The following is a 22,483-nucleotide window of genomic DNA, read 5'->3' on the forward strand; positions in this document are numbered from 1 at the left end:
TTAACACACTGACAAATCGAAATCGGTTCAAAACATCTGTTTTCAACCTACAGTACTGCTGCCAATCTACAAACTCCTGGCCCCTAACATTTTTCCCTGCGGAACCCTACATGACAGATTTAAAGTGACACAGATGGAACTCATCCCACAGGGGGAAAATCGTCTCGTGTGAAGTTTGAAAACCCTGTGTACAGTGTTCACTAGTGATTACTTGTAGGGGTTGGTTTCATGACACAGGGGAGGGAGAAAAAGTTACATACTGGGACTATTTTCTCCCGGCACAGATGCACACCCAGTGAAATCTCTAACTCGCTGCTCCCAGGGACAAGAAGCACTGGGCTGGAATGCAGTCCCAGCTGCCTCTTAGCTGGCAGCTCCTGGCTGTCGTCACTCAGTGAAACTCGGTACTTCTCTTTGCATAAAGTATAACACAGTAAAAATGCTTGTGTCCTCACATAACCATCATACACCCATCCAAAGTGTTGCCCAAACGCTGGGGCTTTGTTTGCAATTTCTCTTAATCTTCATATCAAATTACACAGATAACACAATTTTTTGGGGGGGCATATGAGAAAATGTACTTGGATTGAACATTCATTTTCAGTCAAAGCAGAGGAAATACTGTTGTTTACTCCAGAAGCTGGGCCATTCATATGTAAATAAGGCATGATTATGTATACTCTTTTCACCTTTTCTTGCCTTCTACTGTCTTTGCGCCATGTTTTGTGACAGGCATCGCCACTGTGTCACCCTAGGCATAGTGTTGGGAAGCCAGATGGCAGAAATTAATAGGAAGTCTTTGGAATACGAAAGTAATATAATGTCATTAATGAGAAAAGGGGGGTAGGATACAACATAATCCACGTCTCTTTCACATCCCATTACCACAAAATGAATGGGTCCAAACATTGTCCAAGTGCTGTGGTATTGTGTTTTGCATTTCTTCAAGTTAAACGCTTTCATTATTTAAACACAACCTGACAATGAATGTATGAAGATGATAACCATTTTCACTGCAGACTATGACCCCCTGTGTCTTCCTCGATGGATGGGAGATGTGGCCGTTATGTATCACCCTCTCTGCAGACAACCCACTCCTCACCGCTTTCTCTATAGCGCATGCTCATCTCCAGCCCCATTTACCAAATAGCTGGTTTCAAAAAACTGCACAATACTGGACTGTAGTAACACAATCGATCCCATGACCAGTAAACCTTACAAAACAATTGGGAGCCAACCTGGTTGAATAACAAAGAACCCGTGGATCAAAGCTCAAAATAATGGCCTCAATAAAAGCCTGAATCTGTCTTCCTCCATATCTTTCATAAAGAGTCCAGGTGGCTTTCTTCCTCACTTACTGCACCATTTAGCATTTTCCTTCAGAGTCCCAGAGAACAGCTTTCAGATGTATCACTCTCAGAATATATCCCGGAACTGGGAATTGTGCAATTCCACCAGATTCCGATCAATAAATTAAGGTGGAAAAAGATCCCCCCAAAAAAGGGTATATAAACCATCCAGATGAGTTTAGCAGATGCTTACTCTCATTTTTTCCATTTGGATGTCATCATCAGCAATAGTGAAGATACCAAAGTTAGATACTGAAACAACAGTTCTGGTTATAATAAAATCAGAGCTTTTGCCTGGCTGCAGTAGATACTTTTTGGAAGATGCTAACAAACGCAGCTCATTATTTTCCATCGAGCTCAAAGTTTTTGGGCAAGTCCTCTACAATAACTTGTGAAATATAGCACATTTCTGAAGGTAGCTTGATATTATAGGTTTATATGACAGGGCCATGTAGGGTTTTGTATTTACCTGCTCATTTGCGACATGCTTTCAAGTAAATCATCTTCATAAAGTGGCTGATATCTCAAAACAAGCCACATCCTGAATCTACTCAATAGTGGTCCATAGACTACAGTCTTCCATTTCTCACTGAGTGGAGCTGCCCTGGTAGAGGGCATCCTCTATCACTGATCATTTATTATTTATAATGATGATTGACTGGAGCTTTAGGATCCATGGAGTGAGAGAAATAAGGAACCGAGGTAGAGAGAAAGAGAGAGAATGAAATTAATTGAATTGTAGCGGACTAGAGATACAGAGACAGACAAATTATGAAGATGAGAAAAAGCTGAGTTAAAGACAGTGACAAACAAAGACATGAAAGGGAAGCATGGAGACTAAAATAAAGATAAAACAAGAGAGGAGAGAGGGAACTACCTGAGGAGACACAAGCAAACAGCGCAACACTGTACTGTAGATGCTTATTGGTGGTCTGTAGAGACAGTGTTGGACAGATACAGACACAAACACACATTTACACACATACACACGCTCGCTCTTCATCCCAGGATGAGCCTGGAATCTCAGCTGGATGGGAAATGGGATGGTCGTAAAGCTGCCACTTTCTCCTCAGTACTTCTTTTACACACAGAGATATTTATAAATGACATACTCCCTTTTTCCCAAAGCAGGTTCCATTGGGCAATACAAAATGATTACAAAGAACTGCAGTCTTTTGAAAAAGAGAGTGCTTCCCTTTATGTTTGAAACTTTTTATTGGCCATGTTGCTCAATTAGAATCATTTTGGTGGGCACCATTACAGCTCAATTTATTGGTAAACAAATATATGAATGTGTGAGTAACCTCACACATTCATATGGGAAAAATCCTACTCTGTGGTGGAATATTGAAATATACTACGCTGAACAGATTTTTACAACAGAATATAAAATCTGTCTGGACAGTCTCTTTCACATTCTTTTTCTCTCCTACACAAGCGTGCAAGCACACACACACACACACACACACACATACACCACACAGAAAGAATGAGGTAGCTTTCAGACAAGCCATGAGCTCATCTGATCTGAATGTTATCCCACAGTGAATGCATTTCTTTAGCTTTATTCCCTTCCTTTCCTAACTACTCTTTACCTATTTTCCTCACTCTTTCCTTCCTTTTCTCTCTTTGTCTTTCTCTGTATCCCTTTACTTTACTTCCCATCGCAGAAACGATGCAAAATAAAAACCTTTATTTGCTTTCATGATGGTTATCAGTCTCTGCAGTTTGCGCATTGCTTGGATATTGGTGAGTAGCCTTTGGTTGCTAGGCTAGTGGCTCAACCGCCAGCATAATGTGCTTGCAGTGTGTGTAAGCAGACACTAAGCTTGACAAATGGCCAGTATTCTGAATCAGGCTCAATTAAGATTTATGGTTGGTGGGAAGGCAGTCCTTAGCAAAGAGTGGGGCTGCAGCCGGCATTCAGTTTTTGTTTGTGGCAAAGCTGCTGGTTGCAAAGGTTTACACTCACATGTATACACACACAACAGCACTATCATAAATCAATTTTCTTTGTTCATTAACACACCATTTTTCAGTGAGCGCACATTTTTTATGATAACTTTTTGTTATGTAACTTAGGCTGACATAAACAGTGCAACTTATGGAAGGTTTGCTTTAAACACTCTGAACATCCTTTTCAGCCCTTCCCTAACCATGTGTGAGCTTTACATCAGATCACCATGTGTATCTATTCTAAATTGTACTGTTTGCAGACACTCCATTTGCAAGCACAAGTTTCATGAAGAAAGTGCTTGAATGCTATTATGGGTTATATCAGTTCAGTTTAGGGCAAAGCTATCATTAGCGAGGCCAATTCAGCGTATATGTATTTGTGCGTGTGTGTGTCTTTGAAAGCATCTGTATGCACATCCTCACTTTAACACACAAGAGCTTTGAGTGTGTGTGTCCCTTCCATAAATCGCTGGGACATAAACAATTGTTGTCACCATCTACACAAACTCCCTTGAGTGTTGGTTTGGTGGGTTTCACTGGTGTTTGGAGGAACAATAAGATATTTCTGACGCAGTGACACCACACCTCGCTCGCTCTTTCCCCCTCTCCCCTCCCTGCTTTCAAATCCTGGAACGCAGCTGTGTCTGCAAGTATCCTTCCACAAGTGAACGATTTTCATGGTTACTCTGTACAACACACAAACATTGGAATGAAGGGGGTATTCAAAATATTCGGCAAATGCTCTGTGTCATTTCTACTGGCTGCCTTTAGGGCTGCCAAGTGCATCTGAAGGCTTATTCAGTTGATAAAGATCTCCAAGCTTGGATTCTGTTTTGAATTTCAAACAGAGCTTCATGCCTCTCATCACATCCCTACTCACACCACCCACCAAGCAACAGTCCCCACGGAACCTCAGAGTTCACAGGTCAGCTGGCAGACTAGACCACATGACCTCAACCTCTGAAAGGGGTTGGTTTTCTGTGCTGAGCGCTCCTTCGGGTGCCATTATGTGACTCCCATGGGCCCAACATGGATTCAGAAGCCAAGCTGGAAACAGTGATGGGAGGTTTGGGGTGGGGGAAGGGGAGGTGGTGGACATTTTAGGGCCACAATTGACGGAGGGACCATAGTTTATTGCCCTTTGTAGATGTGGGGGCAATGCTGGTTTTTTTGTTCCAGAAAACTTATAATTTTCAACGTTTATTTGTAATCCCGGGATCAGCTGTTAGCTACAAGGCTCTCCTACAGTTCTTTCAATAGCAGCTGAATATGTCTGCTACTGTGAGAGACCTAGTTCAGGATTCTCAGACAGACACATAGAAAAGGCACTTGAATTTTACACTTTGCAGTGCACCAAGGATTTGTTCCACCTACACACACCTGTCCATAAACTGTATGCAAATTAAGTCTATTGAATTAAATGTTCCAATATTCCGTACTACAGATACCCTATCCTGTCGGGAACATACCACCCACCTACTTACACATCATTTGCATCTACCAGTGTGGTGTAGTTTCTAGTACGGAAGACAGTTTGGTGCACTAGGCATCTTGGTCTTCCTAGGCTGCATTACAGATCTGACTTATTTTGTTATGCTTACCTGTTTAGATATAAAATATAAAACTTGTCTAGCCATATCACCCCTGGCTGATCCTTGAAGTCTTCTAGTTCTGTATGGACTATATCCTGTGGAGAGGTTATCTTGACTTCACAACAAAAACATGAATCTTTCATGGTGCGGTGTACCCTGGGGAACAGGTACTCAACCAATCTGCCAATCTTCCTGCCATTGTCCCCTAGTCCACCCATCCTCCACTCCCCTTCTTTCCGGGTCAGTTGTAATGAGGGTTGGAGCAAAAACCTACCACATAGATTACTCACCAGGAGCAGGGTCAGAAAGACCAAATATTGGAAAAGTTTTTCCTTCCTTTCAAATGTTTCCATCATTTTATTTCCAATCATAGTTCCCCTGCATGTCCTTGCTCATCTGCCCCCAGGTGCTGTTGGTGCAGTACATTTTGAGGACTATGCCCTTTCCACACATTAACCCCTCACAGGTGATCCTGTTACTCAGTTTTGCACAACTGTGTTTCTTTACCTGTCATTCTGGTTTTGTCTAAAATACTGAGTTTCAATAAAATGGTACTGTTGTCAACTACAATTATTACTTTTGCCAAGATGAACTTGTTCTATCCTTCCTTTATAATTGGTCTCTCTTTATATCAGTCCATTGGCCTCTCCTCTTCAGTTCTGACTCTGCCAAGGCCTAACAGAACATATTATTCAGAGTGTTTATTTCACAGTCATTGTAATGTGAGCATGCATGTGTGTACTTGTGTGGGAAGATGGTGCAAAGGAATTCATTGACTTTGTGTATGCTGTTGTACAGTATGTGTCTGCGTGCATGCAAGTGGACCATGGCAGGGTTTCTCAGCACACAGTATCACACTTACACTCCGCACATATCACTTAGGGGCTGTCTCCATGGGCTTCTGGGCAGTTTAGCTCCATCAGCATGTTAGCCCTCGTCCCGCATCCCCCAAGGTTACACACACACACAGAACTCACACACACTCTGTCACTAGGCAGAACCATAAACATACTGTCTTACCGTCAGTGCACCCCCCCCCCCCTCCCACACACACGTACACACATTGCTTCACCTTTACTCTGTTTCTCATGCACCCTCTCTCTTGTACATCCTCTCTCTTCTACATCCTCCGCCTCAGTCCTCCCCCCACCCACAGAACCCCTTGTTCTCACCTCAGCTCATCTATCCACTCTTTACCACCTACTCATTCTGTTTTTCTCCAACCGAAACCTATCTTTCCTCCCCACTTCACAGAGTCATCTCCAGAATTATTGGTATAAAATAGAACATTTGCTGTACTGTAATCTTTTGAGTGCAAGAAAGGTGCATTCCAAATACAATTTATTATAATTATTATTTATTATTATGTGGCACCCCTTGCAAAGAGTGAAAAGTGTTATGAAAGTGTCACCTTTTAGTATACAAAATTTATAAAAATTGAACAATCAACCTTCAATTGAAGTACCTATATTTTGAGAGAGCTCGGTCATCTGTTCACTGTTGTTTAAAATAACAATGATAGAATTTTAGGATTGCTGTATTTTTATTCAGTAGTAGGCTTACATCTACATAGGTTGTAGACAAATAGTACCTGGTAGAAAAATAGAGCAAATTACAGCTGTATTATTTATTGCACATGGCAAAACGTATCCTATAGCAATCTTTAGTGTTCTCTGCAGTGTTTGTATTGTATTGATATTCTAAAAGGTCTAAGTGCTTGACTTTGACCTGATCTTTCCTCTGCCTCTTGGCTACCTTGAAAACACTGACCTCTCATCCCACCACTCTTACCATGGAGAACAACTTCCCACACAGCACCCACACACTCATACATACTGCCATAGAGACCACTCATGCTAATATGATCATCTAAAAACTCTTGTAACATAGGAAGAAGTATCTCTCTCTCTCTCTCTCTCTCTCTCTCTCTCTCTCTCTCTCTCTCTCTCTCTCTCTGTCTCTGTCTGTCTCTCTCTCTCTCTCTCTCTCTCTCTCTCTCTCTCTCTCTCTCTCTCTCTCTCTCTCTCTCTCTCTCTCTCTCTCTCTCTCTCTCTCTCTCTCTCTCTCTCTCTGCAAGTGTGTGTATGTGTGTGTGTGTTTGTGTGTAAATAGCCAATTGTCCACTTTCTACAGTGAGTGATCTATTTTGATCAAGGTTAAGTCTCAGCAAAGTCCTGAATTGCTGTGCTAATTTCTCTAAGCCTCCCTATTTCTATCATCTTGCTTACTCTCTCCCAACCCACCCCCCTCTCTCTCTCTCTCTCTCTCTCTCTCTCTCTCTCTCTCTCTCTCTCTCTCTCTCTCTCTCTCTCTCTCTCTCTCTCTCTCTCTGTCTCTCTGTCTATTCCTTTAACTGATTAAGAAGATTTAACCTGCTACTGACTCTAGGCTCTAAGCTTCCCCACCAAAAAGACACACACCACATGAACATAAACAAGTGTGTGTTAAATAGTCAAGTTGTTCATGAATGCATTTTTGCCTATTTTCACACAACACTTACACACACATATACATTGCATTATAGAATCAATACTTTGAATACTTTGATACTGGAATTAATTCTCTCCCAGCACGGTCATCCTTGGATTAGAGCATTTAATCACTGAGTTTATCCTATCTGCTTTCTCCTACTTCCTATCTCTGAAATAATGCACTATCCTCCCTGCACAGTTTAATGATTAACATGCAAGGTGAACCACAGTGCTTGAATTAAAACAGTCACTGCAGAAATGTATGCACTTGCATGTTCACACACAAGCACATCCAATGGGTACCACTGTCCCAAGTGGCTGTTTGTGCTGCACGCTGCCATACAGAGGAGAACTCTATCACCTCCAGCAGTGTGAAAGTTGTGTCCTTCATTTGCCATTCCCCCTTTTTTGCTTACACACACTCTCTCTTCCTCTCTCTTTCTCTCTCTCTATTCTCTCTCTCTCACACACACACACAGCCACAATGACTTTATATGGTCTTGATAAGTACTGTACATTGCACCATACAGGCTAGCTAGGTAGCACTAGCCCCAAATAACTACCGTCCCAACCTTATCCTGCCCTGCATTGCAACTGCAGGACTAAATGTCCGGCTCACATATACAGAATTGTGCACACACACACACACATCACACACACACACATCACACACACACACACACTCTAATCTGCCCTCCATCTACTGTCCAACCATGACAGTTAACTCAACATGAGTCACAATAATTACCACATCACCCCATCAAAAACGTGCTCACCTTTGTGACAGTCATGCAGAGGCAGTGGGTGAGGAGCAGGCCGGTGTCCCCTTCAAGTAGAGAGTGCTACGCCGCAGGAGTGACGAGAGGGGAAGAGGAGGAGCAGGGGAGTGGAGCACTGCTGAGCACACACAGGGAAAGAGAGACACAGAGAGAGAGACGGAGAGAGAATTACAGAGAGAGCGAGCAAGCGAGAGAGAGAGAGAGAGAGAGAGAGAGAGAGAGAGAGAGAGAGAGAGAGAGAGAGAGAGAGAGAGAGAGACAGGCAGACCACTGTGTCTGGCTCACTAAGTACTAAGTAGCATGGGCGTCTAGCTTCTGGGGCTGCTGGTGCTGCTGTTGCTGAGTGCTGCAGTGAAGTAATAGGAGTGCATGGTTACTACAACAGCTCCGCATGCATATCCTCCCTCCCTCCCACACACAGCAGACACACACAGTCTATCCTCCTCTGCTCTATTTCTCCCTCCCCTACCCTCATCCTGTCTCTCTCTGCCAATCTGATTACTGGCAGGGCTAATAGAGCTTATTGATGCACAGGCAGGACTGGGCGGAGTAATGGAGGGATAGCGCTTCTGTGTAGGACAGGGAGGACTGCAGACAGAGAGGGGAGGGAGGCAGGGAGGCAGGGAGGGAGGGAAAGAGGAAGGGATGGTGGCAGTTGGGCACAGTGTCGCAGTCTGGTGCCCAGGCTGTGTGTGCCATGGGGCTTCAAGTCGGCTCATGTGTTTTTGTGAGTCCGTGTGTGTGTTACTGTAATAAGATAGAGAGATGTGGAGATATAAAAATAGAGAGATAAAGAGAGAGATGGGGGCACAGACAGGTAGACACATACACTCACTGTTTGGAACCTCAAGGAACACAGCTACAGAACACTTTAATCCAAAATCCTCACACTAATAAATGCCATAAACATGCCATAATTCAATCTCAATAACCATGATTTAGCTGTGTGTCTGTATCTAATTTCTGTACCTAGCTATTGTTTCAATGTGACCCCATCACAGGCAATAATATTCAAACAGGAAGTCTCACTCAGGGACAAGTGTCAAATCCTTGACCAGCATTTCCTCTTTGGAACAATGGCATTTCCTAAAGTCTCAAATTGCCAAAGGACAACAGTATCTCAAGAGAGATCACAATGATGTCTTGGTCATCTAACCACAGAGGTTCAGCTCATTTGACTGTCCACTGGAATCTAAATGATATACTCTCAAATAGTCAAGCAAATCTCAAGCTGAGGCAGTTTTAAGAAGCTAGAGGTCAATTTGTTGATTTTTTTTAGTGGTGTAGTACATGAGATTGTGTACTGTACATACAGCATTGCAGAGTGTGACCCATTGGAATTCAACCCTGTACAAACTTTTAATTAGTTGATACAAAAACCCTGATTGGTAATCTGATAGATCAGCTGATTAGTCTCCCCTATTGAGGTCACAGTTGATGTAAATAGACACATTTTAATTCAGTCAAGTCAACAAGGGAATATGAAGGTTTCTTCATAGTACAGACAGAATATCTGCAATGTTTGTGTTTCCTCTCTGAAGTCAGATAGCGGGGAATAATATCAAATATTCTAAACTGGGGAATAATATCAAATATTCAAAATTGAGTTGTCATGGACACTGATACAATTTGTAAAAAGTGTTGGCTCTTTTAACTCCTTTTGGAAGCAGTTATGGTGAAATCTTCAAACGATGGTTTGGGGTAGTTATGTCATCCCTTCACACTAATCTGGAACCATATTTTCTGATTTGGAGCTATCACAGAGCCAGTACCACAGAGGTCACCATTCTGACGGCCGTCAGAATGTGTGACTCCCCCCAAAACATTTAAATAAACATTTATAATGGGTGACCCTTTTTTTAAATACATTTTCAAAATTGATGCCTTCCAACAGAATAAACCTGACCTTGATGTGATTTTTTGCCATGCCACATTGTCTAATGTGATTTTGTCCTATCTATTCTCCCTAAACATAGTGAAACCAGGCTTGCATTTTAAATGCACTCTTCTCACCTCAGAAATACTGACTGCATTAAGAATGCCAGGATGTATGTTATGGTATGCTGCCCTCTTGTGGTTTTATATACAAGATGACAAATTGTTATTATTATGTGAATTAGACCTCTTTACAGCTATTTACAATCGTGGCTTTGTTTGTTGGGATTTTTATGCTTATGAACTAAAAGAGGTCTCAACAAATTGTGCATTGTCCAAATGCCATTACTCAACCTATTGGAACTAATAATATTTCAAAGCTTAGTCTATGCTATGATTGGAGATTGATTTTTGCACCTGATCAGTTTCACCTCTGAATGTGCTGGAAGGAGAGTCAAAGGGCTACAGATCAGTTCTACATGAACTCCAAAGATTGGTTACTGTCAAAGATAAGATTAATAAAGAGATTGTTGAAATTCATTCAAACAAATCACATGATATTTAGAAAAACACTATGTAACATCTTTAATTATTTCACGTGTTATAACATCAAGCTTAATCTTTATACCTACTTTGTCAGATAGTTTTATCCCAGGGTTTTAATTCTCTGAAGATATTTAATGTAGTTTTATCAACAGTAACTTAACTATACAGCTCTGGAAAAAATGAAGAGACCACTGCACTTTATCCTTTTCCTTTTGAGTAAGGAACAGTAGGGTAAAATTTAAGAGGCCACAGCAAATTTTACCCTTCTGTTCCTCACTCACAAGTGTCCTTCTCAACTTTTTTTGCATAATGTGTAACAAACAGTAGACATCAAAGAGTGACCATTTTATTTATTTATATTTAATCTAGCTTATGCTGGATGCCCTTTTACTGAGGCCAGAGAAATGACTCTTAGCTTGAGTGCTCTTTACAGACTGTTCTCATTAAAAATGATAAGACAGGACCCAGATAAGGAGATAAGGAGACATTTGAAGTTTAGACTGGACGGATAACCGAGGGATTTTCACTTGCTTTTTAGAACACTGATGCCAGATGACTGCAAAGAAGGACGGGACTGCATCTTTTGGAGTAATTGGCATAGGTTTGATGCTCTGTGAATCCAAGCGTGACACTGTGGTCTGATGGTATGTATGGAGAAGTCTAAGCATTGTTTAAAGTCAACTTTGTTTATTGACTAACTGTAAAATTGGATCAAATGTTATACATTGGAGTATATTGTAAGTACATTACTTACATTTTACCATCTTGGAAATATAATTATGTGGGATGGGAGCTTTTTGCAGATGATATTCAGTTTTCATTCATTATTATAATAAAATTACTCAACTTTTTAAATACAAAAAGAGTTATTTGTATACTAATATAGTCTTGTACTATATTTCCACTGCAGTGCAACCCACCCACACACAGGTGGCAGTGTCCTACTCTCCTACCTTACTTAATAGAGTAAACACACGCTTCAGGCTGCTCTCTTTCTTTCACTGTCTTTTTCTCTCTCACTCTCTCGATAGGCTTCCCATCAGTTCTTCCGACACCGGACCACCGCAAGATCCCTCCTCACAGAAACCGTTACTCAAGTGGAACTTTTAATATGCCACGGCTCAAATTACCGCTTCCCATGCACCCGGCACAATGTTCCAGTCAGCCACAGTCTGCACACAAACCGCTTCCTCTATCGGCAGGGGAAGAGGGGAGTCGGGAGGGGGGCTAGTCTGAGCTGAGGCCGAGGAGAGATGGATGTGGGCTTATGAGGGGAGTGGGTTTCATAAAGTTTTTTCGCTGCAGGACCGGCTTGATTTTCCAATGTGTGTTTGTGTGTACGTGTTTTATATGGGTAAGACAGACAAAGAATAGTTTAGTAGAGAATTTCCAATTTTGCTCAACTCAGGAAAGCATTTGTCCAGTCTCCGTCTTTATCCCTCTATCTCTTTATCTCTCTCTTTCTCTTACTCTAACTATCAGAAATGTCCCGTTTCCCCACTGCCACCTTTTCCTACCAGCAACATATCTCTGCAGTCTTATTATTTCACCTGCCTGTCACAAGCAAAGCTGATTTATGATTGTCTTCCCTAGGAAACAACCCCCTGTGAGACTGTTCTTCATGACCCAGACAGGTTAGATGAGCTCCATAGTGAAACATTTAGTGCACAGTACTATTCCACACATGGCACCCCCCCACACACACACAAGTCATGACTTTTGGTGACCTTGTCACAGTTTTTTGTACCCCAATAAAGCCTTGGAAATTTGATTTGTGAGTTGTGATATAATCTCCTATGATATAAGGACAGGTGATGTAATCAGAAGGTTGCCGGATCAATTCCCCGACATGCCAAATGAAGTTGTGTCCTTGGGCAAGGCACTTCACCCTACTTGCCTGTACTTACTGTAAGTCGCTCTGGATAAGAGCATCTGCTAAATGACTAAATGTAATGTGAATGTAAGTGTGGACTGTCAGAGAACACCCGAGAGCTGCACAGAGAGGACAGATTCTGAGAAAAATGATGATAGAGACAGACTGACAGACAGAAACACAGACAGAAACACACAGTCACATCAAACACAGATACAAACACACACACAGTCAGAGTCTGGAAAACAATCCACATGCAGTAAATGACAGCACAAAGGCACATGTGGCAGCAGTTAAAGACATGAAAACAGATTTTTTTTATGCTATAGAGTTTAAGTAGAGGAAACCATGGGTTCCAGCTATATTTAAATCAAATCAGGACATTAAGACAAAATCCTAGATTAGCTCCTTTCACCCTGATAAATCATTACCCCTCAAGCATCGACCATCCAAGGAGTCCATCTTGCAAATGTTCTCTGTCAATTCTGAAAAGTCAAAATAGTTTGGAAAAGTCTCTGTGTGGGCTGTCTATCGCTTCACCTCAAAGGGAGAGTGGAAGCCTAGTGTTAAATAAGGTTCTGACACTGGTGTTCTTTCTTAAATTAGGGTGGCTTTTGCCCTGCTTACACAGCTCACGGGCCTCCCCAAGGCCTCTTACTTCTGGGCTTAACACTAACAGGCTAAGGCTCTAGTGCTTCATAAAAGAACTGGAATGCTCTGGAACCTGAATAGAACCTTTATATTGGCAACCTATAATGCTGCAAAAGCAAATGATTTCAGAAACCTTTCTTCCATACGGGAAGCTTGAAATGTCAAGGGTCAGTGTACTGTCATAGAACTTTCACAACCATCAAACCATTGAGAGCTCCTTTAGTACAGAATGTAATCTTCAAGAGGGACAACGGATTTGATAAAGCTTCTGTGAATCATTTCAATATGGTGACTGTTCTCATTTCATTCTGTTTTCTGTTCCCATTCTTTATTCATTCTCTGTTCACCTGAATACTGGTTGAAGACCAAGGCTAACCTTTTTGTATTTTCCGCAGCACAGGAGCATTGTGCTTCGCTAGCTCTGACTTTAGTCTGTCATATGTTTGAAATGTAGAGATAATGATTTAGGATTCCCTCCCCACAGAATGAGGATTCAGGGTGGCTTTTATTAAAACCAGCTGACAAAAGCAGAATAAGGGATGACCACTCAAGGTCTCTCTGTCTACAAACTCTTGTGTTAAATTTATGATGCCACATACAGCCGGTGTTCATTTGAGCTCACTAGGATGAATTGTGGGGTGCATCCAATTGTTGATGCAAATGAGAAAGGAGAGGAAAGGTTTTAAGCTTTTTGACACAAATTGAGCAAGTATCTTTCCTGACGCAAGCCAATGTATACAAGCGATTACCGTAGATGACATTATGTGTTTTAAAGTGAAGGATTTAACATTGATGTAGGTATCTGGTTATTGATGCACTTGAATGGTTGGCTATACCACATTTCAAACACGAAAAAAATTCCAGAAATCAGACCAGGAAGTAACTCAACATAACATACAGAATATACATTGACATTCCCGCTCAGCAGAAAGCATTAAAGGACCAAAGCTCCTAAATAGTGAACTAGATCAATTTTTTGGCTGTCAGGGACCACGAGAGGTGTATTCAGCTACTCCTGACAGAGGAAAGACACTGAACATGCAAGGACCCTCAGCACTTCCAGAATTGACCAATGGAATGAGGCCTTATTTCTAAGTTACTGAACAGTATGAACCAAAGGAAAGTAAGGAAGACTGAGTAGGTATTTCCAGCTAAACAAGTGCATTTCTGGAAAACAGCTGTTTGGCAGAATGAGAGTGAGGCACCAGTCAGTAATATTTCATCTCATTTCTGTAAAGGTGACAGTGTGTTCTTTCCAATTTCTGCTTATTTTTGGGGAATCAGGAAAACGAGTAATCAGATTTTTTGTCCAAGTCTGCGACGTTAATTATGTGATTATTTTTACTTGCTGACTGACGTATTTGCCATAGTTGAGGTTTGGAAATCAATAAAGTCATATACAAAGGTACAAGGGGTCATTATCTACCTTTTTTATCCTCCACCCTTATGTCATGATATCACCCAATCAAGACTTTACATAACAGGGATATTATCATAGTTTCCGAAGGACAATCACTATCAATCTTATTTAACAATCTTTTCTCAAACTTCAGTAAGTGGTATGGGAATGCAACCCTCACAAAATGTATGCTTCTTATACAACAGTATTATATCAAGACACCTTGCAAAATGATAATAATGCACCTGTCAGCATTTAAACATGTGCATGATTCCTGAACACATTATCTTAAAAATGAGAACAAAATGTGAAACTATGTTGTAATATCTCAAATCTTGGCAATTTACATACTACCATACAATTTGTTCACTATATGACATTTAACAACAGAGGGTTGCACATAGTTTTCACAACACTGGTACAGGTTCACAACACTGTACAGACACTTAAAGAAACCATAATCCACTTAGAGAGACACCTTTTTTCCAGTAACTATTAAATAACTATTAAGTAAGTAAATATTCTCTCAAGAACGACCAGATTGAAGAAAACCAAAAGGTCCATTAACTCCCAAGCAACCTACCAAGCCAATAACAACCAAAAATACCACGAGCACAAGCTTTCCTTTAGAAATTCTCCATCAAAGATCTAATGCATTACCTACTTATGGCTTTATCTAGTACTTTGCTTGGTGTTTGAGACATCTACCAAAACGTAAATCACCGTGAGCTGACATGCATAACAAAATCATGCATGCAGAAACTGTGGTTTTCCATCTACAGCTAGAAAAAAAGAAAACATCTCCACATACATGTTTTCCATCTGCCTTCAAATGAATGCTGAAGCAAGCTCATTGAAATGGGAGTCTGTGTTTCCAGAAGATGAAGACATAATGGAGGCAGAAGTTGACTTTCGACCGCAGGACTCTAACTATGACCTAACAGGATTGTATTATGAATTGGTTGGCTGAAGCAAGGAATGTGAGATGTGTTGCACATCACTGACCGTATGTGGGAGTTAGGAAAGGAAGCTTCTAACTCAGAGATGCAGCGAGCGTTCAGGTTTACTGATTGCAGGGATCAGTTAAAATTTGAAGGTTACAAACATTTCTTTCTGCCGATACAATACATGTATTTGTATTGTAGAATTGATGGTCAACAATGAATTGACCGTGAAAACTAATTACCCTGTAGGTCTGTGGAAGTCATTTTAAAGTTTGAGGTGTTCTGTGTCTTACCTGCTGAAAGAGGAATTCAGAATCTGCAAGCCTTGTGCGGTACGAATTGAATTCCATTGTCCATTTAGTGGCGTGTGACTTCAGTTTCCACAGATCTTCCAGTATTGCTACTGGCACATTTAGTCTTCAAGAACTACTGCCAGATATCTGGAAAAGTTAGAGTGACTCACAAAATCAGACTTGGAAATGTCTTCCCTTCTCTCTAATAATTTTAAAATGCCCTTTTCACTATATAGCAAGTTTTTGCGTTAGCGCTGGACGACTTTCAATATTGTATCAATTAACATATGCCTTTTTTGGTTTAGTGTGTTGTTGTGAGAGACCACATTAAATGTACATACAAACTAAACAGAGCTGAACAGTGAGTTTGCAAGAAGATGAGGAAGGGCAGTGTTGTATCTTGGCAGAGTATTCTTGCTCTGAAGTCCTGCTAATATTACTTTGCTTCTTTTTCATTGCCCCTATGACAATTCTTTCCCTCTTTGAGTCTTTCATTACATTGGACCTCAGCAGGACCCCTCAGTGATTATTGGAAAGTCCATGTTTTATATGTCAAATAAAAACAAATGCTGAGAAAGGTCCTGAGAGATTCATGAATTTATATTCAATGTCAAACTTTTCAGAAGCTACAGTAAATACAAAATAGGAGCATGGACAGAAAAAAACTGCATTGGTGCCAGTTACAGTTGTTTCCCCCAGTTCCTCAGTGTCTTTGCCTGTGTTGCTCAATTTTTATCTGAACATCCACTTATACTGTGTTACCCTGTTTTATTTGGAAAGTATTGAGACCCTTAAATGTCAAATTCTGTCACATCACAGCCTTACTCTAATAACATTTTCCATCATACATTTACATTAAATACCCCATAATGACAATAAAATTGAATTGGTATTTAGAAACTGGCACATTTATAAAAAATAAAAAATATGTTTTAGATAATTCTTCCGATACCTCCTCTCAAAACAGCAGAAAGGAAAACAGGCTCCACCTACCCTGTGGCAAACTTTATGGATAAGTGAAACAAACCTTAAGCTATTGACCTAAGACTCTGGGGCCAAAACACCAGTGTTAAATTGGCAGTGTCTGTGACATTGTTAATTTAATGATATGCAGTACATTTCAGGTTGCCCTTTCAGTCCAGTCACACGCTTGATCTTGCACATGCTTTTAGCCCTCCCTCAGGACTAGCTCAGCAAAACACCAGCAGTTGAGGCCCCAAACTTGATGACATTATGACCTGTAATGGATAGTGGGACTGGGATTTGCCAGCTTTGGTTGCTTTTCTTCTTATCCCAGAAGACGTGCTCCTGCTTTCCCCACCCTGGACAACTACATACCACACCAGAAGATAATACAGTTGTGATTGAGGTAATTACTTGCAGTTGCTGTTTGGTGTCAAGCCGCCACCAAGAAGGTGAAGTGTTGTAAACTGTTAGGACAACAATTATACATTTATACATAACCCTAACCTTGGGGATTCTGTGCCTCTATACTCAAGAGGTAGTGAAAAAGTTAACTTGTCACACCACTGTAAGCTCCCCCCTGATATCTACATAGCAATTTTGGTTAGCAGAGCAGAATTGTGGGTAAGAACCCCCCCCCCCCCCCTGACAGGAGCAAACCAACCCATACACTTGGTTGGCATCTTGTCTCTATTCTGCACGGAGGACCTTTCATTTTAATTGTAGGTTTAACATTATGATTTATTGTTTGTCTTGCGATGTTGTCTTCTACACTGACAGTGAAGACTCTTCAGTTCTGAGTTTGTAGCAACAACAGTTTGGAGGCCACTTTATGCTGTGTTGTAGCGGTAACCAACCCCCATTGTTGTCTTTCCAATTTGTGAATATTTTGTTCCGAGGGACACTGGACTTCAAGACATGCTGATTTTATGGTTCCTCCCCTTAAAGTAGGTTAGTTGGTCTGCTTGGGGAAGTCAGCATCTTGAAATGCGTTCATCAGCTGACCTGGTGAAGTCATTAGTGTTGCTCTCCATGAATGTCTGAGCAAATGATTCATTAAGTTAACTACTCTCTAAAACACAATTTGCTGTTATAAAACCAGAACATGTCATCTCGTCTCGTCTCGTCATCTACCGCTTATCCGGGGGTCGGGTCGCGGGGGCAGCAACCTAAGCAGGGAGGCCCAGACTTCCCTCTCCCCGGCCACTTCCCCCAGCTCTTCCTGGGGGACCCCGAGGCGTTCTCAGGCCAGCCGAGAGACATAGTCCCTCCAGCGTGTCCTGGGTCTTCCCCGGGGCCCCTTCCCAGTGGGACGTGCCCAGAACACCTCACCAAGGAGGCGTCCAGGAGGCATCCTGATCAGATGCCCGAGCCTCCTCAGCTGGCTCCTCTCGACGCGGAGGAGCAGCGGTTCTACTCTGAGCCCCTCCCGTATGACCGAGATTCTCACCCTATCTCTAACGGAGAGCCCGGACACCCTGCGGAGAAAGCTCATTTCGGCAGCTTGTATTCACGATCTCGTTCGTTCGTTCACTACCCATAGTTCGTGACCATAGGTGAGGGTAGGAACTTGTCATTCCTGTATCTATTTAACATATGAATATGCTATATATTTTTCTACATCTAAATGTATAATGATCATAGGCTATATCTTTGTGAATATTGAACATTTGGCAGGGACACTCTACAGCAAAACTTGACTAAATGTCCTAACTCACAGTTTCTGTTCAGATGTATTGGATGAACTTGGCCCTAAGCATCAGATGTATTCAAGTCAAGTCAATTTTTTTGATCCCACTAGGGGAAATTTGCTTGTAGACAGGTATTAAAACACATTCAATCCATAATAAAATACTACATAAACAGCATACCTGACACCACACAAGACAACACACAATACATTACAATACAGTACAAGGATCACTTAATATTGAAACCCAGAATAAATTCTGTGCATACAAACTTTATGCCATTCATTTATGCACATTTAGCCTCCCAAAAGAAAAACAAACTAAAGAGTCCCCAATTATTGGATGAACTTGGCCCATAGCATCAAATCAGCATGCTGGAATATATTTAAACAGCAGATTTGTACACTCATACGACATGGTATCGCGGTATTTCAATGTATTATTAGGCAATTCTGTTGATTCACATGTCATCAATAAGGAGTGCACATACAGTGGAAACCAGCAGTAGTTAAAATTAAATTCCCTCCCAATTCCAGAGAGAAGGAACAAGGAGGCAAGCTGTTATGAGTACTAAGGACTGATGAGAGAGCAAAGCCAATGAGCTTTTAAGCATCTTTTAATGAACCCAAGCCTTTAAATTGTTTTTTTTATTTTTACATTTCTTTCACTGACAGCTTTGCCTGTCTGTCTTAAACCGTGATTGAGCTGGCAAGAGGGAGGTAAGGATGTGCTCATAGAGGTAATGATGTATGGTGGCCAGTCCTCTCGCTCAGTCAGCCAGACCGTGGCTGACTGAGGAGAACATTGGAACCTGACTTTCAGAGAAGCTGATGTGCCTGTGAAACTCATCATGACGGTAAAAAAAAGAATACCTCACACTCATGTGTTCGTGTATCATTTTGTGAATAAAAGGTCCCCAAAATACTTTTTGTATTGCTCTTTTGAAATGGATCTTATTTGTGCCATGCTTTTCTCAGTATTATGTTGATCAATTACATCTATATGTAGATTATTTCTTCTTAACGATACATTAATTACTGAACCAATCGCAAAGTCTCATTAAGGGAGATCATCAGAGTTAGGGAATGGATGTTTGAACTAGCATGGTAGGAGGTAACAAAGAAACCCTACATTTGCATTTCATATGAATACACTGGTTAGTGTGTGGTCACCACATGATGATACCATGTGTGTTAACCACTCAGCTTCAGCGCTACAAGAAATAAAAACATTTAGTTTCTTTTAAGAGATGTGGCTAAGTAGCAGCAAGGATTAATGTATAAAAGAAAACATTAGCTTGTTGAGTGTTAGCAATCCTATTGAGAATCAATGTAAATGTAATTTACATTGTAATAATTTAATAATTGACTTGATAGTTGCACTCTGCACATAGGAATTCAAGGCACTCACAAACCTTTTGCTTTACAAAATATATCTTGTGTGTCTGCCGATTGTGTGTAGCTACAGTAAAAACTAATTGTACAAAAAGCAAAATATACTACAGTACTGTGATTATATACTTAATGTTTTGGCATTATGTACAGGGCTGGGGTGGAAAAGCAATTTAAGATGAGCACATTTAGTGTACACTAGTGTGTTTCCTTTGTGTTTCCTCTGTATACGTCACTGTCTACATTGCAGAGTACAGAGGATGAGTTAGTGAGTGAGAGTAGACTGTCATCTGCTGTCTCGATGTGAACCTCCTTTCTCTACTGGAACAGTCCCCTCCTACTCTGCCCAGATATAGTTAGAGTTTGGACTGGGAGTGGAGTCAATCAGAGCTGGATCTTTAACAGCGCACGCTGCTGGTTCTCTCTGCCTCAGCCCACCCAACACACACACACACACACACATACACACACACATCCTGACACATGGAGTACTGCTGCTTCCTGTTGCTCTGGATCGGGAGCCAGCTGCCAGGTAAGTGTGTGTGTGTGTGTGTGTGTATACCTGAGTGTGTATTTCTGTGTGTGCATACAACACTTTGCCTCTTTAGACAGTATGTTTGTGTGTTTTTTCTACTATTACTATCCCTTGTATGTAGTCCACCTCTGAGAAATTCAGGAAGAGTTTGTGGCACCACCGTGTTCTGAAGTGCTACATTGTATGGAATGCTATTTAAAAAAATATAGAAAATCTATATTTGAATAGATGAAAGAAAGAAGTCTTAAATCTTCTAATTAAGTGTTTTAATTTTCTTGTTTTTGTTGTACGGGAACTGGTAAAGGGAGGAAATGAAATGATGTATTTTAAGCAGAGCATGAACTGTAAATAATAATCTGACATCTAAGTTTCACATCTACACCCCATCTTGTGTCTGAGAGATCCTGATTCTGCTCAGTGTGGGATGTAGGAGGATGCATTTCCTAGGGGTTAACAGAAGTTTCTCTGTCTCTTATTGAGGGCAAGCGTGTACCTTGAAATGAAAGGTGATGCGTTCTGTTCAGAATCAAAGTGTTTAGTGTTTCACATTGAACTGATATATTGAGAAAGAGAAATTAGCAGACATTTAAATGTAATTTGCAATAATTTGTCTTTTCTGTGAAAGTAATTCAGTTCCTATGTCTTCTTATAATGACATCTCTTTGGTTGAGTCTCTGCCTGAGTGCAGTTTATGTGTTTACAAACCTTCATGTGGAAAGTTCATGAATTGTATGGAAAAAGTTTGATGATATTGCACTTATCTTAGGGGTGGAGTAGAGGAAATGCCCGCAGTAAATATTTGCCTTGATATTGGAATTTGTTCTTGGAACAAAGTGGACACAGGCAGTATTACAGAAGATGGAGGAATGACCTGTTGAACATAAATCAAGTCTAGTAACCAGTCTACTTATTTGGCCAATACAGAAAGTGGCTTAAGACCAAGGAGGAGGTTATTGTTGGACCCTCAGTTTATACTATTGATGTAGCTCCTGTATGTTGTAACTATGACAATGTTATGCTTTGGGAAGAGTATCAACTTTAAGAGAAACTTTCCAAGTCTGCCCAAGGAAGTGGGAAAATGGTGGGAAAATGGGTCATATTTTCAGACATTTAAAATGTCTTTTGACTGAACAGAAAAATAAAACATAAAAACTTAAATGGGTCGGACTTCCAGACATTGAGAAAGTCTTTCAACTGAAAGGCAAAACTAACTAGACAGGCAAACAAGACAATATGCAACCTATAAAAACTAAAGGAAGGACTAAATCCATCCATCTTATCTATTTGTTCTTAAAAAAGTAATTCAACATATTATGATAACTTGCTGTCATAATTCAACCAGAATTTACAGTAGACCCTGTCCACTATCTTCCAAACAATACAGCTGTTGGACAACTCACCATAGAACAGATTGGCACAGACCTTGGTTGGAATTGACTCAAGCAGAGTCATGGTGGATTTGTGAAGAAGCCTGGGAGAGATTTTTGTTGGCTGTAAAGTCAGACAGCTTGTTTAGCAGCGCTGAAGACTGTGTGAGGGTCACATCTTGTGCCAGATACCCTGTGTGTCCTACACATTTACCTTGGCCTAGAGCAGCTTCACCCATTGTGAAGGATCTTTCAACAAGGCTCAGATAAGCTTTCCAAAGATACAGGCCAATATAGGTCTAAGCTCCATCTTTTCATTCAAGTTGCAAACCTCAACTAAAAGCTATGATGTGAATTCCTTCACACCATTAAGTTTCCAATTTCTTGGGATGTGGATTAATCCACCACTTAAAGGTATACCCCCATAAAGTTTGGTTTTGATTGCAAGGAGGTGGTTGACAGATGCCTTCATGTCCATGTGGAGTTATTTAACAGTCAATCTCACTAGCCCATAATCTTAGTTACGGGTAACAGCCATGCTCGTTAGTGTAGATTTAGTGCTGCTCTCTCTCTTCCTCCCTCTCCCTCACTCTCTCTCCCTCTCTCCCTCTCTCCCTCTCTCCCTCTCTCCCTCTCTCTCTCTCTCTCTCTCTCTCTCTCTCTCTCTCTCTCTCACGTTGTAGTCCAGAGAGAGAGATATGAGGAGACACAGTGAAATACGCAGAGGCCAGGCATGGGGATAAAGAAGAAATTGTTCACATACTGTTGCACAAACAGCTGTGGACTTTTCAGTCGAAGGATCCACTGG

The 22,483-nt window shown here is 41.0% G+C and overlaps 2 protein-coding genes across 2 annotated transcripts in view; one reads left to right on the plus strand and one right to left on the minus strand.

Annotated features, from left to right (window-relative positions):
- LOC146246966 (coronin-2B) overlaps positions 1 to 8,460 on the minus strand; it is a 31,927-nt gene extending 23,467 nt beyond the window's left edge. Inside the window, exon 1 of the mRNA XM_084682034.1 lies at positions 8,145 to 8,460. Coding sequence (XP_084538160.1) covers positions 8,145 to 8,159 — 15 coding nt within the window. The 5' untranslated portion in view covers positions 8,160 to 8,460. The remainder of the gene's footprint in view (positions 1 to 8,144) is intronic.
- An 11,711-nt stretch (positions 8,461 to 20,171) lies between these two features.
- The window catches only part of LOC146246967 (integrin alpha-11-like), a 35,016-nt gene continuing 32,704 nt past the window's right edge, over positions 20,172 to 22,483 (plus strand). The window contains exon 1 of the mRNA XM_084682787.1: positions 20,172 to 20,305. Coding sequence (XP_084538913.1) covers positions 20,257 to 20,305 — 49 coding nt within the window. The 5' untranslated portion in view covers positions 20,172 to 20,256. The remainder of the gene's footprint in view (positions 20,306 to 22,483) is intronic.

The sequence above is a fragment of the Hypomesus nipponensis genome, chromosome 19 (assembly GCF_054491055.1).
Source record: "Hypomesus nipponensis isolate SF chromosome 19, ASM5449105v1, whole genome shotgun sequence".
NCBI lineage: Eukaryota > Metazoa > Chordata > Actinopteri > Osmeriformes > Osmeridae > Hypomesus > Hypomesus nipponensis.